General features: G+C 44.9%; 1 protein-coding gene across 1 annotated transcript in view; it reads right to left on the bottom strand.

The window, feature by feature from the left end:
• Positions 1-7765: 7765 nt before the first annotated feature.
• Positions 7766-15835, bottom strand: part of EHD3 (EH domain containing 3) — a 30270-nt gene continuing 22200 nt past the window's right edge. Inside the window, exons 4-6 of the mRNA XM_018085283.3 lie at positions 12490-12902; positions 11303-11467; positions 7766-9801 (exon numbers count right to left, since the gene is read on the bottom strand). Of these exons, the coding sequence (XP_017940772.1) occupies positions 9274-9801; positions 11303-11467; positions 12490-12902 (1106 nt within the window). The 3' untranslated portion in view covers positions 7766-9273. The remainder of the gene's footprint in view (positions 9802-11302; positions 11468-12489; positions 12903-15835) is intronic.

The following is a 15835-nucleotide window of genomic DNA, read 5'->3' as shown; positions in this document are numbered from 1 at the left end:
AGCTGGGCTTCTGGACCATGAAGAGAAAAGGTAATTTCTGAGTGTGTAACCCATGACCAAATTCTTAAAGGCAGTTTGGCAGCAGGGCGATGCAGAGGAGCTGGGATGATGTCCCAGTTGAGCTCGCTGTGCACTGCCAGTGATGCAGGGCACGTTTCCATGGGCTCCTGGGCTCTGGCCTGGCATTTAGAAATATGTCATGGTGTGACCAGGCTTTGGGAGTATGGGGACTGATGGGTTTTTTAGGGAGCAAATCATTTCTTGGCTTGTCTTGGAGGTCCCCCTTGGCTGGAGGAGTCCCTGTGAAATCAGCATCAGAGAGATTAATCACCTCATCCTCCATCACAGACCATGAGTGTACTTGAAATCTGGCTGTGCTTATTGCCTTCTAGGGTGACATCCCTTTCTGAAAGAGATCTTTAAATATGAAGATCAACCTTTTTTCACCCTTCAGCTTTTAACTGATTGTTTTAAACCCAGAGCACTCTGTGCCAAAATGGTTCAGCACACCTCTGTCCCACACTTCTGGGAAATGAGGTTGCTCTATGATTGCTTGAAGTGTTTGGCCAAGCATTGTTGATAACACAGAGATACAGTGTAAGGACTGCACTGGCGTGTTAACCCATTTTTTTATTTTAATTTGCACTTACCTTTCTAATAGAGCATTTGAAAACAGTTGTCTGAAACCCAGTAAACAGTGGCCTTTTTTACCCATTGGACTACATTCAGTGTTTGCATTGCATTTCATTAGGAAGTAAATAGCTATTTGCTGGGACTGTAAAAAATCACTCTTCCTCTCCTTGTACCTTATCTCATCTTCCTGGACAGAAGTCAAGAGCCTCTTTCCCCCTGCCCCTTCCCTCTTGGATATACAATTGAATTCAAGTGATCCAAGGGGTATGATATGCCAGGTATTTTGCACACTCATCTTTGGGGAGCTGATAATAGCAGCCTGCCTTTCTGGAAACAGCCTCTTGACTGCTCACTCTTGCTGGAGTCAGCAGTTTCTTTTGGGGCCAGGAGGTGCTCGCCACCCTTGTCTCTCCAGCCAAGGACTTTGGGGCAGGAGATGAGGTTTCACCTGATGCTTTGAGGTGCCTCAAGAATAAATGCTGTAAGCTCATTGACATGTTTGCTGGCAGAATTGCAAGCCTCCAACCAGGGTGGTAGGGTTCTTGAAAGACATTTTCTTAGCTAGAGAGGGAAAAATGGGCTGTAAACAGGTCTGACCACCACTGGAGATGGTGGGAAGTCAGGTGGGAAAATAGTCTGAGCATCCTTTTCTCCCAGTGGGTCTCCCAGTGGCTAAGTGAGCCTGCCAGCCCTGTATTGTCCCAGTTTTGGCAGCCTTTCAATGTAAATCACAGTTCTGACATTCACGTCTGCAGTGCGAAGCTGGATAAGTAAATTCCCTTCTGGGAAAAGGGAAAGGGCTGCAGCCGGCGCGTGCCTCTTGGGCTGTAATGATGGCCCACAGCTCTCCGCAGGACTGCGCCAGCTTTTGTTCCCAACTGTCCTCCTGAAAGGAAGTGGTGAAAGGCCGCCAGTCCGCCTTTATTTCTGTGAAATGGAGTGAAATGAGCGAGGTGACCCATCGGAAGCAGATCATTAGAAATATTTGTGACCTTAAGTGATCTCTACAGGGCTGGGATAGAAGCAGGCGGAAAGGACAACGTGTCCTTGTTTGTCATGTTAGCAGTTTATCATCTGCTGCTCTGCAGGGCTTATTTCTCTCCCTTGTGAAGGAGACATCCATGCTTCCTGCTCTGTGGAGTGTAGCTGCTACAAGATGGCTGGACAGGCGCTCCCCCACAGAGGTGTGACCTGGTTTCAACAAGCTCTACTTGCACCAGCCTGCCCTGGCTGCATGGACATGGCACCTTGGCCAACTTCCAGCAGCTTTCCCATGTTCCCCAGTCCCACCTCTCAACCACTGGGACCCCCTTTGTGCCTTTGCCAGCTTCTATCGATGGCTGTGCTGGGAAGCCACCTCTGCTGTGTTATTGGGATCTTACATGGACTGTTTTTTTCCGGAGGGCTACAGGACAAGGGATGTTGCTCTTGCCCATCTCAGAAGGTATTTGGAATGTTAACATAAGCACTTTTCTTCCTCCCTCTCACAGGTTGGATGAAGAGCTGTACTTCCCCAAAGGCCTAGTGGGAGAGGAAGGACAAAGAGTGGCCTTGAGAAGAGGAATTTCTATGAACAACCACAAAGAAAACCCAAGACTGCTCCTTCCAGGTTCTCATGAGAGATGTGAAACTCTGACCTTGGGTCTGTACTGAAATGCTGCCAAGCCTGAGATGATGTTGTGCTTCTGGGGTTTGACCAAGCTGTGTAGAGGACAGAGGGAGAGGGAAAAAGCTGTTCAAACCTAAACTTTGCCACTTCATAGTCAGCATGTGATCTATTCTCTGTGCTCTTCTGCTGAAGCACTGTGCCTGAAGCTTGGCAGAGTCCTCCCTTCAGCATCACCTCTATAGATATGGGGATCATAGTTTTCAAGGCTGGGAAAGTATGGCAGGCAAAGTGTTGGAGCAATTCAATCAGCAGAACTTAAAGAAAAAGCACTGCTGCCAAACCTCACTGCCTCCTCATTAGTCACCATTCCTGTGAAGTATTTACAGGGAGAAAGAAATGAAGCCACCAAAAATCCCTACACCATAGAAGTTGCATAGTTGCACAGACAGCTTTGAAACTGTGAGTGATCTATGGACTATGGTTTGCTGCGAGCCTGGATGTTTATGAAGCATTCAACCACTTGTGTTACATAGCATTACTATACTTGATGGCTACAGCTGGTAAGGCAAAGTACATGTATAGCTCTGTCGAGAGCTAATGCTGGTTACACCACATACTGCCTGCCTCAGGCTGAAACAGGTTTGAACTAAAGCTTAAAAACTAGGTCCCAATGTATCATCAGTACTTGACCCATACAGATTTTTTGATTAAGGCTCCTTGTGAGACCTGGGGTTGACATTTACTGCTTGCATAACTCCAGTTCTGTAAAGATTTCTGTCTGCCCTTGTGCATGCGAGACACCTCTGGGCAGTAAAACTTCTTGCTTAATTGTTCTTGCAGTCACTGGATTATCTACTTCCCTTAAGCAGTCTGTAAAGCTCCAGACTAGCATTAAATGGCAACCACTAGATTACCTCCTTTCATCCTTTCCCCTTCCAAGGCTGCTCAATTTCAGAAGGAAGAGTCAGGCCCTGCAGAGCTCAGAAGGTAGAAGGGCTTTATGTGTGCTTTGCTATTGTATGGTGGTGACTGCTGGTGGGACCTGAAAATCTTGTCACCAGTTCTTTTTATAGTTTAGTTTGCAGGCTGTAATTTCTTGGCAGAGAAGATGGTCATTGGTCTGTTTTTATCCCTCTGGCATGATGAGTCATCAAAAATGATGATATTAATTAGAGAACTAATCTCCCTTGGTGGCAAATGGTGCAAGTTCCCTAGTTTGCCAAGGGTTTGTTCCATGCTAGACTGGATTGATGGGTGCTAGTTAGTTGTTATGGATGGCTAAGCTGCTTATGATATTTCTGTGCATGCAGAGAAATTAACTGGGCATACGAAGTAACTCTTTACTGAGGGATTGGGTCCTTAGATCCTAATTGGGGAGCAATTCTGCTTCTGAAAATTTAACATACCCTGTTTGCTGCCAGCGTGGACTCCAGCTATGCAGTTGCAGTACCACTGGAGATGCCTGTGCTGTGGGACATGCAAGCTTTCAAGGTGGTTGGATGCAGGTAATTCCCACCAGACTGTTTTGTAAATGGCTTAAATATGGTAGGCAAACAGGCAGCAAACTCTTCATTTTGATACCTTTCCACTGTCTTTAGGAAAAAAGCTGCTGAAACACTGCCTGGAAAACTAATGGTTGAAAGAGGTCAGAGAAGAGGCCAGAGTGCTTTCCCTGTGCTTCCTACTGGCCTCTGTGCTGCCATCACCTTATAAGGAGCTTCTCTGATCCTCATCTTGCTAATAAAAGTGTAGGGTGGTAGACTGAGTGGTGGGTAAAAGCTATTTAGAGAGAGTTTTTACTTGGCATTTGCTTGCAGTGATCTTGCGTGGTGTAAGGAGAGGAATTCCACTCATATGCCCTCGGTTTGCGCAATGGCACAGGCAAGGCGGACAATATAATCCAAGGCCTATAAATATCTTCCATGTTCACGTCTTCAGAAGACATTAATGGAGCCCTTGCTGACGGCTGTTTACATGACACGTAACTAGCTGGAGAAGAGCCCATCTCAAACCTAGCAACTTGTACAGTGTTTGACAGCAAAGGGATCAGTGGAACGGGCACGCCGTGGAGAACGTGTGCTGTACTCACAGGGATTTCTCTCCCTTCAGGCAAGGAGGAATTGTTTATAAGTCCTGCTTTAAATACTGGCTTCGTTACTCTATCTGCAGTGCCTGAAGGAGTTGGAAAGCTACACAGTGACTGAGTTGCCTGCACTAGTCTTGAACTTCATAGCACCTCAAGTTTCAAACTAAGTCTTGTGTTCCCCCCCTCTGGGATAGACTGGCAAGAGGAGGGAAAGGCTCACAAGCACAAGGAAGGAAAGGGAAAGACCAAAAAATAAGAGATGCTATGTTATGAAAACTCCACAAAAATAACTTGGATGCTATAGCCAAGCTGCTCCTCTGGAATAATTCAGTGCTGTTCTCCATGAGTGTTCCCACCCATCTGCCAAGCTTTGAAGTACTTAAGGACTTTTGAGCCTAGGAAGAGCTTAAATAGTCTACAATGTCCCTTGATTTTAACAAAGCCTAAATGTGGAGCCATAGCTTGTCCCTATAATAAGAGAAACATGAAATAAACAATAGCAGAGGTGGAAGCTATGAATGACACAAGAGGTGTAGCATGTTCTGAGGTGAATTCTGGAGAAGCTTGTCCACATTTCCAGCAGGGCTTGTAGGAACACTGTCACTCTATGTATGGTTAAATGGCCTGTAACTCTTGTTCCCCAAACAAAGGTTGCCTTCATATGGACAAAGCATTAAGGCATAATAAGGAGAGCAAGTTAAAAGAACAGTTTCCAGGTCACATCTGAATTTCATTGTTGTATGAAGTTTGTGTTGGAATTTAAGATGATGGAAAAACTGATTCTAACCTTTTCTGTTTGATTAAAAATCCCTCTGAACTCCAGCATACTGGCTAAATTCCAGCTCCCAGAATTAATTGCCTTTTGCTAAGCTACACACCTCCTGTGAAATCTTATTCAGGGAACTTAGTGTAATTACTATCCTTCCCTTCAAATAAATGGTTGTATAGTACTGTTGATCCAATCTGCCTGTCATGCTCCACAGTAGAGAGAATTTAATTTTCAAAAAACCTCATATATTAGCTCATATAGCATGGAGGTACAGATTTTTATTCTCTAGATCCTTCCCAGAAAGAGAGAAGACAAAATGAAGTTCCTACTTGGAGGGGAAAAAAAGAAAAAAAATGGCCTTTTTGTTCTTCTGGCCTTGAGGAAGTTCTTCTGTGTGAGGATGGGTAGGGAGGGACATGAAAGGATCAGAGAAGTGAGTGATAGTGGTATGTTCACATGACAAAATCCCCCACTCACAGACATGAGCAAATGAATAGATTCCTCTGTATAACCTCCTGGGGAAACCTTGTTCAGTAATTGAGAACTGCTCTTGGAAAAAGGAAGCGCTGTTGGACACAGATAACGACCTTTGGGAGCGTGGCTCTGTGAACTGGCAAGAACATACACCGGCTGTAGGGCTGCGTGCAGTGCCCCAGGTTCTGGTGGGCTTGGAAAAGCAAGTCCTTGCCACAGATGTGAGAAACAATACAGGTGACTGGGATTGCCCATAGAGTCATAACTGTGACGGGAAGAGGGGAAAAAAAGGGGTGTGTGCATGGGCAGCTGCTTTCTGGGAAGGGGATGGAGAAATATAGACACCTTCTCACAGCCATAGTGGAGAGACAGGATTCCACGTATTTTTGTATAGAGAACCTTAGGGCGCTTGAGGTTTGGCGTGGATTTTTCCATGCTTGTTTTTGTGTGGGTTTTGTTTGTTTTTTTGTTTGTTTTGATTTTCTAAAGACCTTAGCAAAAGTAAAATGTGCTGGATGAATTTACCTGACTAAAGAGGACTATTCATAAACTGCCTCGCTGGAATCACAGCCTCCCCAGCTGCTGTCCTGTTCTCTCTGTAACAGGGTTACTTCGCCTCCTGCCTTGTTGCTAAACCCCAGTGCAATCGTGTTAAGTAACTGCGTGTTTGTCAGTAAAACGCTTGTGTTGTTTTTTCCCCTCCAACACGAGTGGGGAAGCTGCACTGACAGTGCCAAGTGGTTTCCGAGGGAGTGTTGAAAGCAAACTCCCACGCCGCAGTGTCGCGTTGGTGCTTTGTGCACTTGACCTGTGCTGGCAGAGCTCTTCGTGCTGCTGGACTGCCGGCACTTCTGAGCGAATCCTGCTGAAACATCCTGGAGAGGCTGGTGCAGGGATGAAGAGCAGGAGCCTCTGCATGATGTGCAGAGCAGAGGCAGGAGCTGTGGCATGTGCTGGCACACCTTCGCCAGTGTGTGGGGGTAAGTGCTGCTACCAGCAACACAGAAAATCTGTTTCCTGTGTAACAGTGAGCCCTTTTTTGAAATTAGGGTAAAGCACAACAGCAGTCAACGCACTGAAAACTAATCTACACATGCTTTAACAACAGGCTAGTGGTTTGGGTTCTGAACTCATATGCACAACCAGGCACAAAAGGCTTTGTGCCCTGAAAGCTGTTTGATTCCTCTTACAATGTTTGGCCTACATGAGCACCTTCCTATCCTGGAAGAAAGACTAATAGACCTCACCCCCTCTCATGCCCTTTGAGAGTAACGGTTAATTTTCTGCTTTTTAAGAAGCTGTTAAATTTCAACATGACATGATTGGCACAAGCAGTGTGCTGTGGCCATCAGAAAGTCATGCCCACATAGAGATAAGGCTGATTCAGGGTCCTCTGTTCAGCCTCAACGTTGTGCCTCTACTGGAGTCGGATGCAAATTCCACACAAAGACCTGGACAGCATTCGCCGATGTGTGCACTGTAATCACAGTTAGACTGGAGGTTACTGGGTAGTCGAACTGGAGTGACATCGACATTGCTGACTTTTCCTTCAATTTCCATTTACTGCTTTTGCTCTCCACCCTATGATTTCCTCTCACCCCTCTCTCATCCTGTACAGCTGCTAAATGGAAACTCTGCCAACCACTACAGCTCACGCCCTCTTTCCAGTCCTTCCCCAGTACTATCCTAACTGCTCTCACTGTCTTCATGCCTCTCACTATCCCACTCTGGGGATAGCTATCACTGTAATGAACGTGTACAGAAAGGGTAATGAAGACAGAAGTAAAATTAGAGTCAGCAAGATTTAAGACTAAGGTTTTTTGTGTCCTTTCCAGATCTTGATAAATCTGTAGCATTCTCATCTGTAAGTGGCAGGAAGCAACTCTTTCAATATATACCTTTTCTACTGAAATTTGGCTGTTATCTCTTCCCTACATTGAACAAGGTGAATTGTGGACAAATTCCACTTGCTTTGGCAAGTACGGAGGTTGTGATGTGATTGCCAAAAGGGAAGGAAGATGTTGCAGTTGTCAACCAGGCATTCAGCAGTGCACACCCGTGTCCAGCTGGGCTGATCTATACATGCACATTTGGGAATGTGTTAAGGACAATTTCCTCATTCTGTTGCACATGAAAATAAGCTTTTTTCTTTTCAGCTGCATTTCCTTTTGCTATGTAAAGAAATAGACACATCTGGCCTTTCTTTTTTAATAATGTTTTAGGACCAGGGTACAAAAAAGGTTAATGCATTAATTTTTAAGACAAGTGATAAATGTACTGCAATAAGCACATCCTACATACACAGAATATATTTCTCTATATAATATGAACACAAGAGATATAAAATAAGTTATACTTATCTTGGTATTTCATCACAGTAGGAGCTCAGCTTATATAAAGTGACAATAGGAATTGTAACAACACACTGCTCCAAAGCAACAACAAAAACCAGAAGAGTGTGCGCGCGTGTGTGTGTTTAGGAAATGAAATAGGAAATTGAGGAATTTCTGCTAAAATTGGGTCTTGAAAACAAAAATTTCATAGAGCATGAAAGAAGTAGGGAAGTTCTCTTGGCTCAAGGTAGAGGTTCTGGAGGGGATCAAGTGTTACTGTGTGGTGAGGAGAATGTGTGAAGGCTGACATCTTGGCTAGGTTTGTGGAGGCACAGGCAGCAGAGCAAGCTCTGCCCACTGCCCCTCTGTGTTCTCTGCTCTTGTGATGGCCCATCTACCTGACAGTGCGGGGCTTGTATCTTTACAGCAGGAATGGGGCCTGGTAGCTTTCAGTGTGCACAATGAGAGTAAACACGTCACTTCACAGGGATAACAGACACCACCATTGTTCAAAGAGGTAACACTATCCACTGGCTGTGAAACGTTCAGTGAGCCTGGGAGCAGTGTTCCTCCCTTCCAAGCCACCTGATGTCCACCCCTAGTGCCCCATCCCTCTGTTTCCCTTGGAGGTTGGTTCTCTTGGCCATGCCTGCAGAACAAATCTCCCCTGGGGATGGAATGGGAGGTAGTGACAATTGGGAACTCTGAGTGCCTGTCTCACAGTGAACAATGAGGAACTCCAGCTACCCAGTTCAGAGCTCTTTCAGATTTTATTTATATATTTTTCTTTAAGGACAGGGGAACGTTGGAAAATTTGCATCTAACAGTGAATCAAGGTTCTTAAAATTCTTAACTCTGGGGTTTAGTATTTTAGTGTGGGCTTACATTAATTAGGAAGTGCTCTTTAGTTTGGCCAATAGCTCGAAGACCTTGTGGTTTCTCTTCAAGATTTCAGTCTCCTGAAGTTTGTGCAGCCCATTAAAAGGCAGCAGGTGCAGCCAAAGCTCAGGAGTGATACTGGCAGTTAGCAGATTTCTATTAGTGCCTATTCCACTCTCATAAAATGCAGCCCACTTCAGGTTTTCTTCTACTCCTGCTTGAGAGAGTCTCCTACTTGCAGTGTCCTTTCTTTACCTTCATATTTACAGACTACACATTAGAAAGCAGGGACAGTACACTGGAAGAGTTAATTGCATATTATCATGAAGGATTGAACTTTTTTGTTCTGCTTTAGATTTTGTTCTTCATACAGCAAAGTAGGTATAAATCCAAACGTGATCTCACATCTAAAGGTATAATTTAAGTAAACATGTTTTTCTAGATCTTTTTTTTCCCCCCTTCCCTTTCCCTCTCCCCTGTAACATTGCTTTCACTCTGTTATTTTCCTTTTGGATGGAGGGAGGAGATGGGAAGGAAGCTCATTTGGCAGCTCATGACCCTCCAACTTGACTTTAATGAGATGATTCGCCAAGGCAAACTCCTCATCATCCAGCATGCCATCTTTGTCGATGTCAGCCAGTTTCCATATCTTGCCCAGCACCGTGTTGGGCAGCTTAGACCTTACCATCTCCTTCTTTGCATTGGCACCAGTTATTTTACCATCGACAGGCGAGAGCGTGTAGAAGATCTCGTCATACATGGGCTTGTCCCTGGCCACCACCCACTCGGCATCGTCGATGCCTTCACCGGCGCCTTCGCCGTAGCCGTGGCCGAAGGGACCGTGCAAGGTGCCCTCAAAGGCTCCTCCCTTCACCATCTGGGTTGGCCGCTGTGACTCTTCCTGGCGTACGAGCACCATGAGCTGGGCGATGTCGTTGGCCAGCATGTCTTCCACGGTCTCCAGCAGCTTGCTCTTCAGAGGCTGGAACTTGCTAAAATCCTGCGCTTGCAACTGATCCTTAAAATAGGACAACATAGCAAGAGATGAGCGACATGGCTGTGCACTGTGGAGTAATGGTGTAGAGTGGGATGCCTGTCTGCTGCTTGGCTCAAAAAAAGTGCTATTGCAGAGGAGTGGGGAGCTTGGCATTCCCTCTCTGACACCCCCGTTCCTCAGCATGCGATGGGGTCTCGCCTTCCTCTTGATAACATCCTCTTTTAAGTCCTACTGAAAATGACCTTCTCTGCTTACAAAGGGGGGCTGATGTGATATAGAGAGGGGAAGCAGTTTGCTCAAAAGCCCAAATGATGGACATATGCAAATAAGACTCCTCTTTTCCAAGCCACACAGAAACAGCCTCCTTGAAGACCAAATTGTTCAAGGCAAACTGGTTGTGCAGCTCTTGCTACATCCTCCAGCCAGTGTTCTGCACTCCTTCCCCCTTCTGCACTCTGGGAAGGAGATGCCACTCTGGAAAAAGACTATTAGACTCATCATCATACAGTGCATCTTTCAGATGTCACAAAGACAGTAGCATGTCTGTAAGAGATGAGCACATCTTTACATGGCTCAGATTCTGTAATTTTCACAGCTAAGCAAATGTGCTTTGACTAGGGCCTTCAGAGAACTCTCTTCTAACTGCAAAATGACCTACAGCTTTATCCTTCACCCTCTACTCATTTAATGCACATTATTCGCTCCTAATGGATTGGTACAGTATTAAACGCTTAAGCACACATTTTAACAAGCAGTGAATGATATCTCCTGTTGGATACACTCCACAGATCTCATTCCCAACAATTTATGAAAAATATACTTTAAAAAAGACAAAAAAGGCAAATGTTGTGTTTTCCATAGGTAACTAGTAGCAACCTCGACAGCTGGCAACTCAGAACAGGTTTCTGCTTGGACTGAAGCCACGCAGCAATGCAGCACTGTCCAGCATTGTTTGAATATACAATAACAAGGCTCTAATCCAAGGTCCTTTAAAGTTTCTGACTTGCATGAACACTGGGTCAGGTCTCAGGTCTGCAGAACAGAAAGCCTGCCTCTCTGCTTAAAATAGAAAGGGGGCTTTAAGTTTTCACACCTTCATTTCTCTCTTTCTAGAAACAAAGCGTGAAGTAGAAGACAAAAAAAAGTATAGTTCTTGGGGAGAGGGGTATATGTAGGCTTTTCAGGGTACAGCTTTCCTTTTAATATAAATTAACAGTATTCTTAGGCCTGAAAATTCTTCAAATTGACCTGGAATTAAAGAAAAATAGAAGAAACCATTTGCTGTAAAGTGCTATACAGGCAAAAATTTGAGAAATGGAGGCAGCTGCAGCTTCACATGAGCTCTGTGTGTGAGAAGTGCTCATGCCCAAATACAGCCTGCACATATTTCAAACCCATTTCAACATTACAGCAGGCCTTTCCTTACAGGTGGCAACAATCAATGTCTGTGTGGCGCTGTTGTATTCCTGTGGTTACTCTAATGCTTTTTCCATGGATGTTTGGCCAAGATGCCCCTGCTTACCTGCATCTTTTTCAGATTAGGGAAGTCTCCTGGTGAGATCTGATGCTCCCGTTCAATTCGGGCATAAATATCTCCCAAGTTGTTAACAAGCTCTTTCTTTTTATTGTCTTTCCCAAACATTGAGGGCATTTCCTTCTTCAGGGAACTGATGATGTAGGCATGGACCTGAAGGGAGTTAAATTATATGGAATGAAGACAAGTGTAAAATAGCATATCAGAAAAATTCTTCTCAGCAGAGTATCTGTGCCCAGGACTCAACTCCATCTTGTCCCACCCTGAAGAGCAAGCTCACCTCCTCAGCTTGCCTGTGCCTATGGATTGTTGCCCCAGTGCTAAGTGCTGCTCAGCTGTGCACTCTGGCTGTGCTGAGACAAGGTGCAAACACTGTGAGTCCTGGGCATACAGACAGTAACATTCAAATGCACTTCCTGGAAGAAGTGGTGGTGCTTTAATTTTTCGTCTTCCACTGGGCAGGGCCTTCCAGGGAATAGTTCCTTTCCAGTCCAAACCAAACATACAGGTTTTGGAGCTCTCTAGACTTTGTTTAATGTTTTAGTATGAATACCAGTCCTCAACTTATAAAACATTGTTGGGTTTTTTTTTGAATGGTGAATCAATCATTTCCTCTTAGAAATGAAGAACAGAAAGCTTTATAGGGATCTTTTGATATCTTTTCTCAATTGGTATAGGGCTCTTCCCTGTATTTTTAGGGGCTTCATTCCACTCATTTCAAATTTTCAGACATACTGCAGGATTATTTATCATTTGTGTGAGTCTCTACCTCCTGCATCCATCTAAGCCAGGTATCTCTCTCAGATAAGAAAGTTTAAAGCAAAAGACCCAGAGCTTAACAATTTCCTCGATGTATGATTCTGATATATTGAATTGGTTCTAATTCTCAAGTTGTTACCACAGAGCAACTCTTTCTAGATCCCTTCCAGTGCCACCTGCTTAGATCTGTGGTCACCTTCCTGGCTCTGGCCTGCCATGATTGATGCACCAAGCAATGGAGGTGCTTTCTTCCTTGAAGTGCACAGGGCTAATATGCTGGACCCAAGTTAAATGGGATGGAAAAAGAGTAGGATCCACCAGCTCTGCCGGCTGAACTGGCCAAAACCACTTCCCCATAGCCTGCGTGCTGCAGACAGCCAAAATTGAGTGCTTTGGGGTTCCATGCCAACACTCACCTTGGCCAGCCGTGCTCGCTTGATGAGATCATTCAGCTTCCTCAGGGCTGCATTGCGGGGCAGGCTCTGGATGTCCCTAAACAGGTCCTGCTCCTCTGCCTCAAACAACTTGCGGTTGTCAGGGATGAGCAATGGATGGGACCAGAAGGAGCCAATGTAGACCCTGATGACCTCAGGAGTGTTGACGATCTTTCCCAGGGACCACATGAGGGCACCGTACACCCGCATCAGCTGCTGAGTCTCTATCTGGTCGGCCTTGTTGAGAACGACTCTCATCTTGTCCTCATGGTTCTTCAGGGCCTTGATGACCTCAGAGAATTCATCAGAGATGTCCAGCTTGTGCGCATCAAAAAGGAGAATGATGCGGTCCACCCGCTCTGCAAACCACTCCAGTACAGCGGCGAAGTCGTAACCTGCAAGGGGTGGAGGAAGAGAAGAGATGCAACATGCACAGGACTACAGAAGCCTACTTGCTGTACCTGAATTATACCTGTGCCTAACAGAGGGTAAGCTTGCAGAGGAAGTTTACCCAGTAGACCAGCTTGATAACAGGAACATGAAACATCGTTTCTTGTCCCAAAGAAGGTGGAGATGAGGCCCTGTCCTTCACACTGAAATGCTCATGAGGTGCACAGCTAAGGGTAGCTCTCATCTTTTAAGAGATCACCTGAAGAAGTCTTGAACTTGTGCTCCAGATCCTTCCTTCAAATGCATATCATGAGGCAACTGCTACATTCAAAGGGCTATTGCAGAAGTCTTGTATGTGGCAACAAGAGAGGTCTACTTTGTGTGTGACTGGCCACCAGCACAGCCTACGAGCTGTAGAAAACTGGATAATTGCAATACTTGCACCCAGACTGGTTTGAGATGCATATCTCTACCACTTAATAATTCTCAGCTCTTGTCTAGTTGTGTGAGACTAACTTTGTTGCATCCAGTTCAAAACCTGGGATGCAAATAACCTGCCTTACCGGAATAATCATCCTGTCGTACCTGCTGCATGTGCACAAACCCAAATGATTTGTGTTCACTTAGCTAAGTGCTTGATGCTTAGCAGAACACGAGAGGTGGACTAAAGATAGGAACAGTGGGTTCAAATTTCACATGCCTCAAGACTAAGGATAATGGATGTACAATGTCCATTCTCTAGGCAATAGAGGGCATGATAAATAGAGTGTGTGGAGATGTGTCCTTAAAACAGTAGTAATGACAGCAACAAAATGACCTTCTTTCCTAGCTCTGTGGTGTTTTTTTCACCTTCTTTAAAGCCTCGGTGAGAGACTGGCTCATTCTCTCCCTCTGCTCTGTCAGGCTCTCCTATGCTGTGCAACATTTGGGGTTATTTCTGTTGCCAGAGTGCTGCACTCTAGCAGGGAAAATCAGGACAGAGCAAATGCTATTTGCATTCGAATCCTTTAAAATACTATTTTAATCTTGGCTTTCATGAGTAAATGTATGATAATTAGTTCAGTGCTTTTTCCTCCCCCTATCCTTTCTTTTTATTTTTCTTTCTGTCCCCTCCAAAACCTAGAGGGCAACCAGCGCATCTCAGTCATTAGATTGGAACTACAGAAGGGAGGAGAGCTGAGCTCTGATCTTGCTTTTTGCCACTGGCCTTTTGTCCCTTCTGACTAAGCAAACTGGAGTGCAATCCTGGCTGCCAAGTCAAGAGTAAAGCCTGTGTGAACTTTCTCTTCAGCTGATATTAACTTTTTGCCACTGAGAACAAATGCAAAGGTTATTTCTGGCAGTGTTCTGCTTTGGTCAATTACCGTTTGCTCCTTACAAGAACAGGGGGTAGTGGGGTGTGGGTGTGTGCTCCTGGATGTGGACAGTTTGCCCTGCTGTTTTCCAGAGGATCTACAGAAATCATAGATGGAAGAGATAGATGTTTGTCTCACCCATGTCCTCTGCTCATTTAGGACAGCACTGCCTTCTCTACCAGCAGGAAGCAATGCTGGGCCCTGGCTCTTTGCTCAGTTATGTTTGATGCTGAGAGCTTCAGAGAATTCAGAATTAGTATTACCTTTGACAAAGACCTGCTGAGCATTCAATATATCATATTGATAGCTCTGTATCTTGCCCAGTCCATGTGTCTGACCTCAATAACAGTCACGAGTCAGACTCTTAAGACTGAAATAAACTTGGTCCCGTTTGCTTTCAGATATTAACAACCTTTTTTAACACTTGGGTTAACCTCAGCTTTTTAACCTTAGGTGTTCTTGCTGTAGGGAGCTCACCCCCACCTCACCATTTGCATATCTGCTGCAAAGCTAAGCATGCTGACTCCTTCCCAACCTGTGCTAGGAGGGACTGGCAGCAGGATGAAGATGCCTCATTTCACTTGGATGGGGTTCAGACTGCAAGCTGTCCCTCTGCAAGCAGACCAATGAATTTGCAAACAGGGACCTCTCACGCCCCCTCAAACTTTGCAAAACACACTTAGTGCTCAGGTCTGCTGGGGCTGTACTGGAAGTCATCTGGCATGGCAAGACAGTTTATTCCTCATACGCAGAGCAACACAGCTTGCTTTTTCATCATGGAAGCAATGAGTCAGAGTGACTTTGTTTGGAGATGTTTCTGCATTTAATCTTGTCAAATCTCATTGACTGGGATGTTTTCTTGTCAACCTGGCACACGTTTGAATTGTACTTTGGCTACTTTCTTGGGAGAATCAAGAGGGGAAACAGAATCGTGCTCTCTAGGATACCTTGTAATGCTAGTGATGTCCTGTCAGATCACGTAAATGTTTTCCCTCTGACAGTAGAGGAACAGTCTCTATTAGGCTCACTTAGGGGCTGGGATCAGGCAGGGAAACTGCAACTGACATTCAGCCCACCTTTTAGTGATTCGGTAAAAGTGGGAACTCGTTTAAAAGAAGAGGGTGCTGTAGAAAGAGTGGTACAGTAGTTCTGGTATTAACTGAGGACTTGGGAGATTGATTTTAGCCCTTTGATCTGCCTGGGTCTCAAGGTTTTTCCAAAAGTATCTTTAGGTATTTAGCTCTGATGATTTTTATCTTGTATCAAGCCTGGATCATTTAGAACACAGTAACACTTAGAAGGTATCTATTCTGTGAGCCTCCCTTTCCTATTAACAAAAAAAAAATGTTTCTCTACCCAGCAAGAAAAGGAAATTAATATCTGCTCAGACCTTTTGTGTATTCCCAGCTGCTACAGTAACATAAAGTGAGTCTTGAATGTCCCTATGGACTTCATTAAACATCTAGATTGATTAGCAGACTTTCTTTCTGAGCTTCTTTCCTTGTTCAGAGATATTCTCCTGACAGCTGTCCTGCATATCTCCATTAACGAGAGAACAAAGCCCTGGGGAGTAACACTTGGTG

The sequence above is a fragment of the Manacus vitellinus genome, unplaced genomic scaffold (genome assembly GCF_001715985.3).
Source record: "Manacus vitellinus isolate BGI_N305 unplaced genomic scaffold, ASM171598v3 scaffold_8_pilon, whole genome shotgun sequence".
In the NCBI taxonomy this organism is placed as follows: Eukaryota; Metazoa; Chordata; class Aves; order Passeriformes; family Pipridae; genus Manacus; species Manacus vitellinus.
The sequence above is the reverse complement of the archived record's forward strand: the minus strand, read 5'-3'. Positions and strand labels throughout refer to the sequence as shown.